Raw genomic sequence first — 16,653 nt, forward strand, 5'->3', positions numbered from 1 at the left:
AAGCATTTGTCCCAGTACACTTCCTTGTGGTACACCTGCTTTAGATTATTTTGTTGTAGAGTAAGCTTCTTATTCTTTGACTCTAAACATTCTGGTTGTATTGTATGATTTTAATATTTCGGTGTATTGTTTTGGTAGCATTTCCTGTAGTTTATGAATAGGCCTTCATGTCAGACCTTATCGAAAGCTTGTGCTACATCTAAAAATATAGCTGAGCATACTTTTTTAATTTCGTAGGCTTTGTCAATAACATCTGTTATTCTGTGGAACTGGTCAATTGTTGAGTGCTTGTTAATAAACCCAAACTGGTGTGTTGGTATTAGGTTTTTTCTCTCTATGATATGAAAATGTAGTGATGCTTTGTAGAGAAGAAGATTGATATAATTTAACCATGAAACTGGGAACATCTGTAAATACGTTGATGGGGTAAGGTTCTTGGAAAATGTAATGTTCTATCAAGGTGGGGTTGTATATCCGCCACGTTATAATGCAGTATATAAGAAGTCGAGTTGAGAATACCTAGAAAAGCCATCGCCTTGATTCACTTCAGTGTAAATAATTAATTAATAAATTAGTAGTCAGTACAGTGAGTGTTTAAGGTTGGTATGCAATGAAGATTAAATTTTAAAAAATTAGTTTATTACTGTTTATATCCCATATTTTAAAAATGATATATCCTAAGGAAGTTTAACATGGATTTCGACCTAGATTGGTTCGAATTTGATCTTTATGCGAGAGTGAAATATATTGAAAATCTTTCCGCATATATAGTGGAGAGTATTTCTAATTTTTTGATGATTTCATATTTTTGCTGTAAAGGATTTTACATTTAGTCGAATGATAAATCTGCAATGAAAAATATATTTTCAAAAAAGGGTGTATTTGTATTCATATACTGACAAAAAAATCTTTCAAACTTATTTATACACCCTATAGCACCCAATAGAACGAACCACCAAATCGAAGGTCTATTCACGCAACGGAATCGACCAGATCCGTACTCTTCAGAAATTAACATTGTCTGACACCATAATAAAGACATTGTAACAAACGGTGATCGTTATACAAGAAGTGCAATACCAGTTATTCGACCGAAACTGTCCAGTTATCGGGACAAAATTGATGCCGCCAGAACTTTGAATCCAATATCAATATATAGGCAGCAATTTAGACCTTGATTGCAGCTTTATCTCAGCGATCGATTGACATTAAATTTAACAGGAAGCGTTTTAATTCGAACCGCTTTAAACGACGAATCTGAAAAAATACGAATGTCGATTCAGAGAGGATCCTAATAATTTCTTTCAGGTAATGATAGATATTAAAGCTAATCTATTTATGAATGATTGGTAAAAATGTATTATTTTTGCCGTAATAAGTCTGAATTAGTTAATGTGATTAAAAATTTGACACACATTTGACACAAATTTGTATAATTTATGTATACTTATATCAAAAAAATCTGAATACGTGAATTCACGTTCAAAGAGATTAATTCACTTGTTCCATGTATTTGCTTCGGCAATACATAAACTAAAATTGGAACTATATAGAGAAGATTAGCATGGACCCCGTGCAAGGGTGGCATGCAAAATCATGAAGCGTTCTATATTTTTCTGGATGGACGTACTTTCAGAGTCCGTGCCAATCATGTCCTTTCGCCATCTTTTTTACAATTAAATGGTGTTCCTCAGGGCTCGTGTATCAGTCCTACACTTTAATGAATTGTCATAAACTCCAGCAGTCAAGTTATTCCTAGGTCTAGATATCCTTTACCAAATGGACAAGGACCATAAGGTTGGTGACAAGAACTAGTCCATACTACAAGTCCATACTACAACGCTGCATAAATCCTCTACCAATTTGGGCCAGTGGGAATGATTGTACTTTCTCTCCGAATAAATCAACCTGTCTTCATATTTGTAGGAAAAGAAACTGCCCTTGGATTTTTACACTGTCTACGGTAAACTGTGCAACAACCACAAATAATCCACACAAATTTCTTGGCCTAATCTTTGACTCTCATCTAAACTTGCTTCCACATATAACTAATGTAAGAAATAAATGTTCCGCTGATATCCCTATGCTCAAGACTGTACCAAATTCGCAATGGAAGCTCATAGGGATACTCTCTTGAATATCTATAGAGCGGTTGTCCTGTCTAAACTGGAGTATGATGAAAGCCAATGTTTTATATCTGCTCCTCTAACTTACTTAAAACGCTTTGACTCTGTGCAAAATTCGACTATAAAATTGGTATTAGATGCCTTCTATACCAGTCCGGTCGAGAGCTTGTATTGTAGGGCCGAAATGGCTCCTCTGGCATCTAGGCGAGAACTGCCATTGGTTAATATAATATTATTAACAAAAAAACTTGAACCGACTTCAAAAAATAAATAAGGAACTCACTTAAAAGTAAATAATAATTAAACTTAGATTTTTAACACAAAAAGAACGTTTTAAAATAAAATATGTACATAATAATCGTTGTAATATCTAAATATTTGTACAAATATATATTTATTACATTTTATATATCACAGTACAAATATCTAGGATTTAATTTACTGCGTGTCACTTATTTGAATCCCTTATTTATTATTTTAGGATTTGTTATAATTGTAACTTAACGTAACGTAAAATTATTTGTTACTTGTGCTTACTTATATGGGCTATATTGTTTTTGTTGCTTTGTTAATTGATTTTATCTGATTTGATTGTATTATCTTTAATTAATACTAGAGTATTCATGCACCCATTTTACTTTGCCTTTATTATATATTTTGTCTTGTTATATATTTACACTTACTGATGTTAATTTTATAATTTTTACACCTTTGTATACTCTCAGTGGTATGCTTATGTATAAATATTTATAACTTCCTGCGCAGAATCTTATTTATGTCTACATATTTTCATATTTGCGGGAAGATTAAAACGTCTATTTTATACATATACACATTATTAGACCTACTCACATAAACAAGACTTAGTCTACTGTTTAGCTATACAACAGTATGTATAGACTCTAAAAAGCGCAAGTGGCTAACGAGTCCCTAAATAATAAAATAAATGCATAAATAGACGTATATTATGATTAAACTATGGTGAGATTCAAATTTATATTATGAAAAAAATTCAATGGGCCGAGATTTCATTCCCGAATCGCCACTGAAACAAAACAAAACGCACTTTTGAATTTAATGGTGACAGATAATGAAACATGTATCATATACAACAATGATATGCAAAAAAGATTATAGTAGACCGCCGGAGAAGCCTCACAGTAGGTTAAAAGTACGCTATTGACGCCAGAAAAGGTGGCTAAATATTTGATGAGATTAGACAAAGATCGTTTATCAGGAGCTACGCGAACCTTCAGGAATAGAACCAGAACCTGTTCGAACACCATTTTCATATTAAGTGTAATCAAGTTTAATGACGATTTTAATTTTCTTTAAATAAACGTGCAGTGATATTATGGCGTTATATGGAACTGACAACAACAAAACTTACGTTGATAGATATGCCGTTGTCTAATAGAGTGATAAAATAATATATGTGGTACCAATGATGTCAATCAGATCAGTTTTTCCATCTATGTTACTGATGCTAGAATCACGCAACTATATATAGTCGTCAAAACAAGGTTTCGCTTGGTTAAACTTAATGTTTAAAATAATTAATTAAAATAAATCGTAATCGCTCACCTAAAAACAAAATAGTATCTATGCTGTACATTTCACTGGATTTCTTTATTAAATTTTTAAATAATAACCATCTTCTCGGTTCCAAAATTACAACAATCCTCATTCCGAGCGACTTTTGTTGCTCTAATGATACCATTTGGAAACCAGAATTGAACTTACGAATTTTACACAAAAACTATTTTGATTGAATTGTGGCTCCATCTAATAGTGTTTGCAATGGATCTGGTGGCGTATTTAATAATGGAAGTGAAACTTTTCCTGATGGACAACAAAGATCCCATTCCCTTTGTATTTACCTTTGTATTTAAATACATGACAATATTTAAATATTTTCCATATTTTCGATAACGACTTATGCATGTGATGAATGGTCTGGTGCCGGTCGTTGCCTCAATCTATTAGCTCGAATATATGCATTGTGTTTTTCTCGACTTCAATTTACACGAGTGTTTGCAACCTGATCTCTCATGTTGACATTATTCGTCAAGTGTTCTTCTATAGTTCTATTTAACCGATAGTTAAGCTATTTCTACATTATACGTATGCGGACCAATATTTCCTCTTCGCCCTATAAGATTTTTTTTCTTAAAATGCAGATAAAGACATCAACCAATCAAGGAAATCATAAATCGTTCAGAATATCTATTATAATACGATGTCATGTTGTAATTCGTTAACTGGTACTAAAGAAATAATTCCAATATTTTTATCAATATTAATATAATGGCTATATTTGTCATAATTCAATACATTACCATCATTATTTCATTTAGGATATTTACTGAATAGCAAGTAATAGAGAAACAGGAATTAATTTACAAGAAAAGAAAAATTTGTTTGAATAATATTTTTAACGTTGAAGAATAGTAATATTATTATATTTAAAAAATTCTAGTACGGTTTTCATTTTAATACATTCATGCTGCAACATGTAAAACATTTCTAAATGAAGTCATTTTAGGTGTAAAAAATGTAATTGATGTGTAAATAAGCCAAAGGTATTCGTCAATTCAAAGGATTCAATAGGTTTATAGATTTATAATTTTATCGATATATCTTTATCATGGAAGTGAACAGACTCAACTGTAAGAGGGTACAGGCTGTAAAGATATGGTAATTCCAGAATTGTAATCAATGGCAACGGTTTATATTTGAAAGTTCATGTCTTTGATTATGTCGTTGCAGTAGAATTTATTATTATTATTAACAAAAAATATTAAAAATTTCTTCTGGAATACCTCTAGGTATATAAGGTTGAAATAGTTCTATGAACTCAATTTAGTCCCTATTCATATAAAAATAATAAATAATAGAAATTGAATTGAAGGACAGCAAATTCTTAATATAAATATGTACTTTTACTTCAGCGATTGGTCGCACTGTCATCTGACATAGCTTCAAATAGTCGTAAGGACATTCATATCGTATCAACCAGTAAGAGGCAAAGAAATGAGAGAAAGCATTAATTCAGAATGGTCTAACTGAATCTCTAGAATGAATACTAACTGTTTAATAGAACGGTAAATGTATTAGGCAGAATTCAATGATTAATTTTATAATGGTGTACGCAGGTAGTAGCAGAAAAAAAAATACAGTGATATGAAGATGACTTGACAAGTAAACACACCATCCAAGGAAATATGAACTAAACGTAAAAAAATAAATATGCTATCGAATGGAAGTAAAATACATACAAATAAACTTTAAATAAACTATAACTGATATTTTTCCGGAAAGTCTCCTACGATCTATTGAACACGGCGACACAATTACCCAAATCATAATTTCAAAACAAGACAACGAAATAAGTACAACCACCATTTTGAATGCACCATTGCAACAATTCAAACCTTATTTCAGCTTTAGTTGGCAATCGATTGGCTTTAAATTCAACGTGAACGGTTTTAATTTGCCAACCATTTCAGGCAAACAAACTTTAATCAATTAATGATCCAATTACGTCCCTGATACAGCGATTACTTTTAGAGTAGATCGATTTATCAGCACGACGTATCTTAGCAATCATGTTGTTTATTCTTTCGTTATTAGGAAAATAAAAATGATCAAGGAAGCAAGCATGAGTAAAATTAAATAAGTAGGATTTCAAATATTAAAAATATATTTCCAATAAAATTCATCCATTAGGCAATAAGTCTATGTCCCCAATGTTTTACCGGAATAAATCAAAGGCCTATTTTAAACTTCTCCATAGTCATTGAGAATATGGTGTTGCAACGCAATTGTCATTGAATTATATATCGGTTATAAGCTTAAGTTCAAGTTTTTTCTTTTCAAATTTAAGAAAAATGCAACACTTAACTGTCTAACGGTCTAATTTATGTAAAAGTCTCTTATTTTAGCATACCGACAGTCTTATCCAACCTAATACGCAGACAACGCCAATTGCCACTGGACCTGTAAGTACTATTAGTAAATTAGAGGAAATGATGGATAAACTTATGTAGTAAATGAGTACAACGATTAATTTACTCACATTACCAAGATAGACTAATGACTGATAGCCATTACAGCAAATACAAAATAGCCGTGTGGAATGTAAATGGACTTCAGCGACATGCCGGGGAGCTTAAAATGTTCTCATATTAATAAATTATTGATATCATGATAGAAATTATAAATAGAAATAATTTACGGATTCCGAAATACAATCTGCATCACACAAAACACCCATATGATAAAGCACATGGAGCAACATTTATAATTATCCGTGAAAACATAAAACACTGTAAAAGAGGACTATTTACAAGCTACCAGTATAACCTTTGAAGAAGTGCACGGGTCATTAACAATGAGTGTTATCTAGTGTCCACCTAAACACAACAACATAGCAGAGGTAATACCATGGTTTTCTTTAACACGCTGGGTTATAGATTCATTGCCGGAGGAGACTACAATGCAAAACATGTAATGTAATATAATGAAGGCACGTGATTAATAGCATATCTCTACTGGTGAGCCAACATATTAGCCGTCAGATAGAAATAAATTTGCCGACATCGTAGACTTTTGTGTTACAAAAAATATTGACACCAAAACGTGCATAGCTGAATCATGCTTTAATCTATTATCTGATCACTTACCAGTTATTAGTACAGTAAATTCATTTGCATAACACCAAAACTAACTGGCCATTATTTAGAGAGAAAATATACAGTTTAGTATATCTACATTTACCTCTCAAGGCAGAAAGAGATACAGAATTAGCAGCCAAAAATATAACAAAAACTATACAAAAAGCCACATGGTACGCAACCCCTAATAGCGCGATATATCAAAAGTTTAATTATATAAAATCTACAATTAAACAAAAAATTGCCGAAAATAGCAAAAAATTAAAAACCTGACAACAAATCAGAACAGAAGAAAACAAGAGAATTCAACAAGACACGAAAAGAGCTGAAAAAGCTTATAAATAACAAAAAAAATCAAGGAATTCAAAACTATTTAGAAAACTTAACGCCAACTGATGCAACGGAATATTATCTTTGGAAAGTAACAAAAAAGATTTGAAAACCTCAACAACATAATCCACCCATTAAAATTGACTACAATACTTGGGCTAGGAATAATAAGGATAAAGCGGAAGTTTTCTCTAAACACTTAAAAACAGTATTTAATCCGTACCCGTCTAAAATATCCGCAACAGAAGAAAACAACATAGTTGGCTTTCTTAACACTCCGTTTCAAATGGATTTGCCACATGAGAAATTTACTGTTAACTAAAATAAACAATTGTCAAAGAAATCAATGCTAAAAAAGTTCCTGGTTTTGACCTAAGTACTGGAGGAATCTTAACAGAGTTCTCAGAAAAATGTATTAAATTAATAACATTCATATTTAACGCCACTCTAAGACTTAATTACTTTCCTAGCACTAAGTGATTTCCTAGCATAAAGTGATTAAAAACATTATGATTCTTAAACGTGTAGTTATATTACCGGATAGTTATATTACATAACGGAAATAATATAATAATACTTATTGCCCACGTTCAAATTATTGAAGTTTAACAGATTAATCATAAAAAAAATCTATGTATTAATTAGTTTTGCGAAAATTTGGCTCCCTTTTTAATGAAAACAGGGCCACCGGGAGGCCTGAAATTTGGCATGGTTAAACGTATATCCAGGAAGTATTTTTAGACCTAAATGTTTGTGTAATCTTTGAAATACGCTCAAATCACAAATCACATGTCTGTTATACGTATTAAAGTATTATTAAACGAAGTTACTTAATTTTAGGTAGTGTTATTTAAGATCTTCTTGTCATTTTCGATCATTCCCATATTGTCGGAACTAGTAAAGAGTTATGGCAAGAATAGATAAAAAAAACGAATAATATGGCCGCGTAAAACTATAACTTACATTTTTTATAGAGAGAACAAATTTCATATTTCCCCTTTATCAGAAGGTAAATATACAGCTGTGAAATAAAAACCAGAAAAATGCGAAAATTTCATCATAGATTAACATAGATTAACAAAATTCGAGAATAACAAAAATCGTCTGTTCTCTTTGCTTAGAGGGTATTTAGAATTTAAATTTTTATTTAATTTGATGCCTAGTAAATAGAGAACAGCTAAGAAAAATTATTCTTGCCTAAAGACTGATAGCAATCGATATAATTTTGGAGAAAGTAATATATCAATTGAAAAGTTCCCGGCCTGACACATAGATGGCGCTACTACAATGTGACTAGATATATGACAATGGATGAAACATGACTTCATCATTTCACTCCGAAATCCAATCGACAGTCATGCGAGTGGACTACACGCAATGAACCCGCTCCAAAGCGTGAGAAAAAGCAACATTGGGCTGGCAAGGTTATAGCGTTTGTATTTTGGGATGCCCATGGAATTATTTTCATTGACTACCTTGAAACAGGAAGGACCATCAACAACGACTATTACACAGCGTTATTGGACCGTTTGAAGGAGGAAATCGCCGAAAAACGAATTGATTTGAAGAAAAATAAAGTGCTACTTCACCAAGACAATGCACTGTGTCACAAGTGACAATGACGGCAAAAATCCATGTATTTGGCTCATCCACCGTATTCTCCAGATCTGGCCCCCGCGACTATTTCCTGTTCTCAGATTTCAAAAGAATGCTCGTTGGGAAGAAATTTTCATCGAATGAAGAGGTGATCGCCGAAACTAAGGTTTATTTTGAAGCAAAGGACAAATCGTACTACAAAAATGGTATCGAAAAGTTGGAGGGTCGCTATAATCAGTGTATCACCCTTGAAGGAAATTATGTTGAATAAAAAAAAATAATTTTGCCAAAAAAAATGTGTTTTGCTATGGTAGGCAGGGGACTTTTCAATTGACCTATTATATTAATATACTAGAGATAATTCTAAAGCTTATTAAGATTTTTCTGTGAATTTTAGTAGTATTAACTTCTGATTGACGGTTTCTTTAGTAAATACATTTCTTAACAAAGCACTTACCGAATATTGCAAGTAATTAATACGTTGATTTGTGCATCAAGAGTTAAAATAATTGTTACAAGGAATATTAAAAATTGTAAAATAACTTCACAAGATTTCAAATCCTCATCTGTTGGTGAGTTGTTAATTCGTATATGGGAAATAAGACAAAGTAGAAAGCAGTAAATTAACGAAAGTCATAGAAAGATGAGCTATCTGCAATAGTGAAATCGAAGAATGGAATAAATAAACGAAGAACAAAGCTATTTTATTTGAAAATTTAGGCTAAGAAATTATTCTTTTAATCAGCGTGGTGTACTTATTATTTTTTGCAAAATAGATGAAAAATATGGATAAAAGATAAATATTATATGAATACATAGATTCTAAAGCATACATAAATTACCTATTATTTTAAAACAGTTTTATTTATATATTATCTACTTTAGTATGCACTTTTAAAATGTATTAGTTCAGTTATCATTCCAAATTTATGTTCATAACGTAAAGTAAATAAGATCATGTATAATTATGTTTGATGTTCTGAAGTTGTTAATAATACCATTTTTACCATATATCATTTTTAAATTATTCCCTTTACTCTATTATGAGTGAAACATGATTAATCACTATTCCATATAAATTTAAGATGTTTGTTGTTGTTTATGTAAGTCAAACCAATAAAAAATAGACATCCAATGACCCAATTTGATATGATAACCAATAACTCTTTTGTCACCTTATTGATAAAAATACAATAAAATACCATTGCTGTGACAAAGAACATGACATTGTTCCAATATATCATATTTTCAAACTAATCATAATGATAAACTTACCTATTGCTCCAAGACGAAGATAAAAGCTGCCATATTTTTTAGAAGGTTTTGCCTTATACTTATGGGTAAAATGTTCGTTATCTTCGGCATCATCTGTAACATAAATTTAATATAAAATAATTAGATCAAAAAATAATTAAATGAATAATTCATGTCGAGAATACGTAAAATCAAATATAAGTAAATTTTTGGTTTCAAGCATTTGAGAAACTATTAGCTAGACTGTTATTCAACACCAAGTTATATTAATTTTGCGTACGTTTTTAAGAAGGTGCAAAGGTACTGCCCACCCGGAGATATTAAGTGCTGGCGCGTTTTCTGGTAATGTATTTACTTGAAAAAGGCATATACTGGGAGAAATTGGAACGATATGTATTAGTCAAAACAATTTACATCATCTTCTGCAATTTTTTTCTATCATTATAGCACTATCTCGATCTCAAATCAAAAGAACGATCTTGGTTTTCACTTGGAATTGCGATCTTGCACTGCATCTTATACTTAGTTATACTTTAGTTTAAACAAAACGCGATATGTCTGGTGGTACGCTGAGAGTGATAAAACATCACATTCCTGATGACTTTGAATCGGTAACTATCAAATATACCAGAAAGTAATTACTGTTTTTTTCAACGGATGTCGTGCTTAGGTAAGCCATGTTATGATTTGACACATTTCTAACACATTCGTTTACTGACATCACGCTTCAAAGCTATTCATAGAATGAAGAAGTTTAGAAGAGAAAGTTATATGGAAAAATCAGGTCCCACGTTTAAGCCTTTCGGAATCCCTGTTACGCGGCCAAATGTAAATGAAAAATTTAACAGCTATATGTGTGTTTCTCTCTCGTTCGGCCTCGGTATTAATAATTCTAACCTAAGAAGTTAACGGCCATTTTTAGGTAATATAATTTGTATTGTTTATTTACGTCAAGTTTTTCGGTATGTGTTTTTATATATATTTGACAACTACTTTAGAGTATTCTGTGTATTTTAATTTATTAATGTAATAAAAAGAAAACCTTAAAAGGATCTCTTATGATCTGCTATGTATGTCCAGGAAAGTTTGTAATCATTAAAAAGATGAAGACTATAGACCAAAATGTGGAAAGTCATGGCTGAAACAACATGTAATTCCTACTAGTAATTTAAATAGTAAGTATTTTGTTAAATAATAATGATTTATTGCATTGAAATAATTAAGCTTTTTCTTTACCTTTACTACAAGACAAGGAACATATGCCCCGAATGGCAATATTAAATCACATAAGTTTTTTGAAGCTGATAGATATATAGGAGATTCTTCTACCCCAACAAGACCCAGAAGTAAGTATGTAATAATAAACTTATGTTTATTATTAGAGAATGGAGGTTCTAACTTGAAATTTATATGTTCATTTAGAGATAACTCAGCCTGTCTGTCCCATCAGTTTCGTTTCAGGTTAGATGAAAAACTAATGGCCTTATTGAAATGCAGTGGCAGATGATATAAACTGTTATCAAAGATATTCTGCTTGCCTTCTAGAGGAACATTAATGCAGATATTGAATAAGACTCCTTTTTGCTGCTGGAGTAGTAACCTCTAATTTTAGTCGTTAGTTCAGAAACTTGACTGTATAGACCCAACTGCAGTTGTCATATTTGATAAACTGTACCTCAATTTAGGTAGGTTGTTAATTTAGTTGATTCTAAAAAATAATACAACAGCACCATTAATATTCATATTATCTTATTTTAATGTTTGTTTTAGGTTTGTTTTAAATATTAGAGAGAAGATCATATCAGTGGATTACGTGTTTTGGGTAGTGGAGATATCTCTGTGATTATATCAATGTCTTTATGGTCAAGGAAAATTAATGTAATTGTAATATATCAATAAAATATATTTAAATATATTTATTTTCTTATTTTCCTAGTAAAATTAAAAGAATTTTTTTTTAATTTCCCGCTAAAATTTTTAAAATTCCCGCTAAACATTTTTAAATATCCTGCCGTAACTAACTGTCATACGGCGCATGCGTAAGCGCCCTCACACGGGGATTCCGAGCGTAACTTAGAACCAATTTTAACATAGGAAATGCGCTTCTAAGTTTCTTTATTCTGTGAAGCTATACCTGTTATATTTTGCGAGAGTAATACTATATATTTATTCCTCCTTAAAAATGTCAAGTTTCTTGCCTGATAGCGTGCATTTGCGGTACACATTACTTTTCTTATTTTATCAATGGGAATAAGCCGCTAAATATCATGGTTTACTGGTAGAAATTCTCTTACGATAAGCATTATCTAACTTTAAAAATACGTGATTTCTGAATGTGGTAATTTCGATATGCAAAACAAAGAACGTTCTCGTAAGCTAAAAAAGCCAAATGTGGCCCAAGAAAAAATTAGCGATCGATTACGAGCAATGGGGAAAATTCAGAAGATGGGAAGATGTGCCACATCATTTGAATGACAGGCAACTGGAAAATCGAAAAATCGTCTGTAAAATGCTGTTTCAAATGTATGATCGGAAGTCATTGCATCGAATAGTTATGAGTGATACGAAAGTAGATTTATTTTGAAAACCATAAACGCAAAAAATCATGGTTATTGTCTAGCGAAGTGTTGGTAACATAGTGGCATGGTGTATTACGAACTGTTGGAACCTGGTAAAACAATTAACAGTGATGGCTACCGACAAGAAATGATAATTTTCACCATGAATTGATCCAAAATATCCATAGTTGACCTAAAGAATGGTAATGTGATGTTACAGCACGATAAAGTGTAGTTTCTTAAAACAAAGCTGGTCAAATGTGTTAGGTAGCTTCCGAAAAAAAAAGATAATTACTTTCCGGTACATCTGTTATATATTGCTAATTCTTTTTTCAACAATATGCTAATTAATCTATTCAACTGATGTCAGTAGACATCTGCGGTAACAGCTTCATTTAATTTTAACACCTCGTATTACACTACACTTTAATAGGTATCATGTGGATAGCTCTCCTTGACCAATCTATGTTTTACAATTGCAAATATACTACACAATACGCCAAAAAATCCACTATATTGAGGAGTTAATGGAATCTGCGAAATCGGTTGAATATAAGTGTTTTAGGATCTAAATTAGTTTAGCATGTTCTGTTGGACACAGCACATTTACAGTAATTACGTTTAATATTACAATTAGTATATTAATTTTTAACGTATTCTATGAAAAGGTCACCCTGACAGCTACACGCCAGTTGAAATAAGACATATTTTAAAAATTTCCTGGAAACTTATCGCAGACAACTACTGGGTTTAATTGTGACTATATACTATTCTCGAGCCAAATAAACACACTCAATAAATTTCATCAAAAGAGGTCAAACCGTTTAGGATGACGTTTCAATTATACACACATGGGCAGAAGATTTAAATATATATATAAGAATCATAGAAAAAATAGATATTTCACGGTATAGGCGACCTTGGGGAAATGTTTTGTTTAGTTCAATTAACGGTAGCGCTGAGATCGCAAATTGTGATTGGCTAGTTTAAATTCCTGGTGCCGCCACCAACATGGAATCTAATTGGTCGGTCAAATTGTGTGAAGTCAGCATTTTCTATGGGCGTCCATTTTTTAGTTTGTTGTTTGAAGGTTTTGGTTTTTGTGTTCTTGTTTAGATCAAGGAATATTCGTTTTACGTTGTGCATATTTTCTGTTTTACATTAATTATTATGGAGTAATAATATAAAAATTGATGACAATGCGTTAGTGTAGTAAAAGATGTAGTGTACCGGGGTAAAAATCTACTTTGGAAATTAGACATGGTTTCCCAAAGAATGATCTCGTTCCTTTCCAAAAATGGGTTGATCAAGTAAATAGTAGTAAGTTACCTGGATAAACCAAAATGCAAATATATAACGTCATGGTATCTGTCACGGACATTTTAGTGAAAAATTTAGAATTGCCCTTCCTTCACGAACAGATATTAGGGTAGATGCATATCCAACATTGTTTTTAACAGATACATATAAAATTATCTATCTACTACATGTCTCTTTATATATTGTTTGTTTACCGAAAACCAAAACCTACTTATGAAGATGTTAGTAGTAATAAAATTCAATTAATCTACTAAATTGTTCGTATGCTCTCAGTGTGATGTTTCTACATAAAGAAGTCTTACAAGAAGGTAATAATTAAGATAACTGGATAATTAGTAGTAATGAATACTACTTTTAATTGTAAATACTCCTAAAATATTTGTAATACTTTAACTTTTTAGAACAATCGGTCTTCAATAATTTTATAGTACAGCTATTGTATATTTAAATTTGATTGCCTTGTTAAGAAAATATTTGTTACGATGTCATCAATTAAAAATTTAATTGCTACTTTTATGAGATTTATTACCTTAAAGAAATCTATTTTGTCTTAATTTACAAATAACTACATTTGTTTAACAAATCTTAGCCAAGATTGCTTAAAGAATTTTGTTGGATCTATTAGAGGCCATGGAGGTAGAAACGGCATCCTTTACCTTGTATGTTCGAGAAATCTTTAAAAGGGCACATTATCACTTCAATTTTTTCACATCATTCTTCTGGGGAACATTGTGAAGAAGATGAACATGTTAGATAACTTGTATTCTTTTTTAACGGAAGATCTAGTTCCACCTGAGGTTGTTAAATCACCAGTTGAGTCAATATTTTCAGTTCCAGAGAACTTTGTTCTGAGAAAAACAAAAGTCTAATATTGTATTTTAGTCTTATTTCAGGATATTGATAACAAAATTTCTGAAAAAGAGACAACATGCAATATTTGTCTACATTCTATATTAAGTAGTTTCACAGATTAAATACTCTAAAATCTAAATATCTTTAAAAAATACATACATTTTTAGTGTTTCAACTATCCAATCCATAATATTTTCAACACGAAATTTTAAAAGTTATTATGAGGTGTTACTGTATTTTTGGTTTAATAAAGTTAATGCAATATCAACAGGGAAGGATTTCAAGTCTACCTTAAATATATCAAGATAATTTAGAACTCTAATAGATCCCATAAAACTGATGGCACTAAACAAATATGGGAAGGCATTATAGAAGAGTTATAGATATTTTAATTTTGCCTAGAATAGAGTTCATAATTGTTTTTTTTTTTGCTTTTTGTTTATATATATTTATATAATTTACACTTATGTAAATTTGTATAGGATTTTATTTTAATAAATTAATTTTAAAAATTATATTTGATTTTCATTTAAATACTAATGGCCAATAAATGTGACGTTACAAAGTAATCAGGCAAAATGGCAGACCAATCAAAGCAAAGTATTTTCCTTACAGGTTTCTATATAACTATTTTAAACTAACCAATCAAATTCACGTTGTCAGCGCTGCCAATGATTGAACTAATCAAAACTTTGCCCGACTACTTACCATTGGAGTTGCACACCCCTGGACATATTTTAAAAATTTCAAACTTAAATCAAAAACTTATCACAGACCACTACCGGATTTAATTGTGACTATATATTATTCTCGAGCCACATAAATACACCCAAGATATTTCATCAAAAGAGGTCAAACCGTTTTGGACGACGTTTCAATTACACACACATGGGCAGAAGACTTAAATATATATAAAATTTAACAAACGGAAACAGATGTCACGAACAAGATCCAACTGTTATTTATATTTTATAGTTAAATTATTTCCCATGAAAATATTTTTAAGAAAAAAATTCAACCGACGACAAGGAACTCATTAAAAATCAAAATATAAACAAAGTTGGATTTTTAACACAATTTTTTTAAATAAAATATGTACATAATCGTTGCAATAACTGAATAAAAATAAACAGAAACCATATTTGATACCTTAATACCTACCTAAACCCATTTATCTATTCACAATATTATTTTAACTACCACCACCTGACAACTTTGAAGTCCGTGCCGAACCCAAACAATTATATTCATTTAGATTTGTTTTGTTGGTAATTTAGTTTTTTGTATATATCACAAATTTGTGTTATTATTTTTGTATTGTATGGATATAGTAAAATATAAAGTACGTGTTGTAGATAGGTTATATATGATTTTTGTTTATTTTTATTTAGTTATTACAATGATTATGTACATATTTTTTTTTTTGCGTTAAGGATTTAAGTTCGTTTATTTTTTAATTTTTGGTGAGTTCCTTATTTATTGTTTGAAGTCAGTTCAATTTTATTCTTTAAAATATTTAATTTTACTCTTTTTAGTGTTAGATCTTTACTCAATAAATTATGAAATTAGTTTATGAATTTTAGAGTTTATGAAGCAGGCCAAGTAAAGGTGCAGCCCGTATGAGGAAAAATAGGAATAAAGAAACAATGATTGAAAATAAGGAGCACTTCAGGCCCCCGCGCCCGCTACGTAGCCTAGTTGATTTGACAAATGTTATAACTAAACAACAAAAAGTTATTATCCCCGCCGGGAATCGAACCCGTGACCTCCATTTGGGAGCTAAACGCTTAAACCATTACACCATAGAAGCAGTTATCTACGATATTTCTGCGAAGTCATATACTATAGTTGGTGCTTAGAAAGCAAACTAAATTTCTCTTTCACTGAACGACTTCCGATTTTCCGTCACATCAGCTCAGCAATAACATTATACACCAATAT

General features: G+C 31.0%; 1 protein-coding gene and 1 non-coding gene across 4 annotated transcripts in view; one reads left to right on the top strand and one right to left on the bottom strand.

Moving 5' to 3' along the window:
- The window catches only part of LOC143204562 (proton channel OtopLc), a 42,732-nt gene that overhangs the window by 14,997 nt on the left and 11,082 nt on the right, over positions 1 to 16,653 (bottom strand). For all 3 annotated transcript variants that reach the window (XM_076417153.1, XM_076417151.1, XM_076417152.1), the window contains one exon: positions 10,004 to 10,096. In XM_076417153.1, coding sequence (XP_076273268.1) covers positions 10,004 to 10,096 — 93 coding nt within the window. The remainder of the gene's footprint in view (positions 1 to 10,003; positions 10,097 to 16,653) is intronic.
- Positions 1,510 to 1,616, top strand: LOC143205391 (U6 spliceosomal RNA). Its single transcript, XR_013007818.1, has one exon. It is a non-coding gene; the product is annotated as a U6 spliceosomal RNA (small nuclear RNA).

Source organism: Rhynchophorus ferrugineus, unplaced genomic scaffold, assembly GCF_030347505.1.
Source record: "Rhynchophorus ferrugineus isolate W39M unplaced genomic scaffold, kcgeb_rfMv2 rfM11, whole genome shotgun sequence".
Taxonomy (NCBI): domain Eukaryota; kingdom Metazoa; phylum Arthropoda; class Insecta; order Coleoptera; family Curculionidae; genus Rhynchophorus; species Rhynchophorus ferrugineus.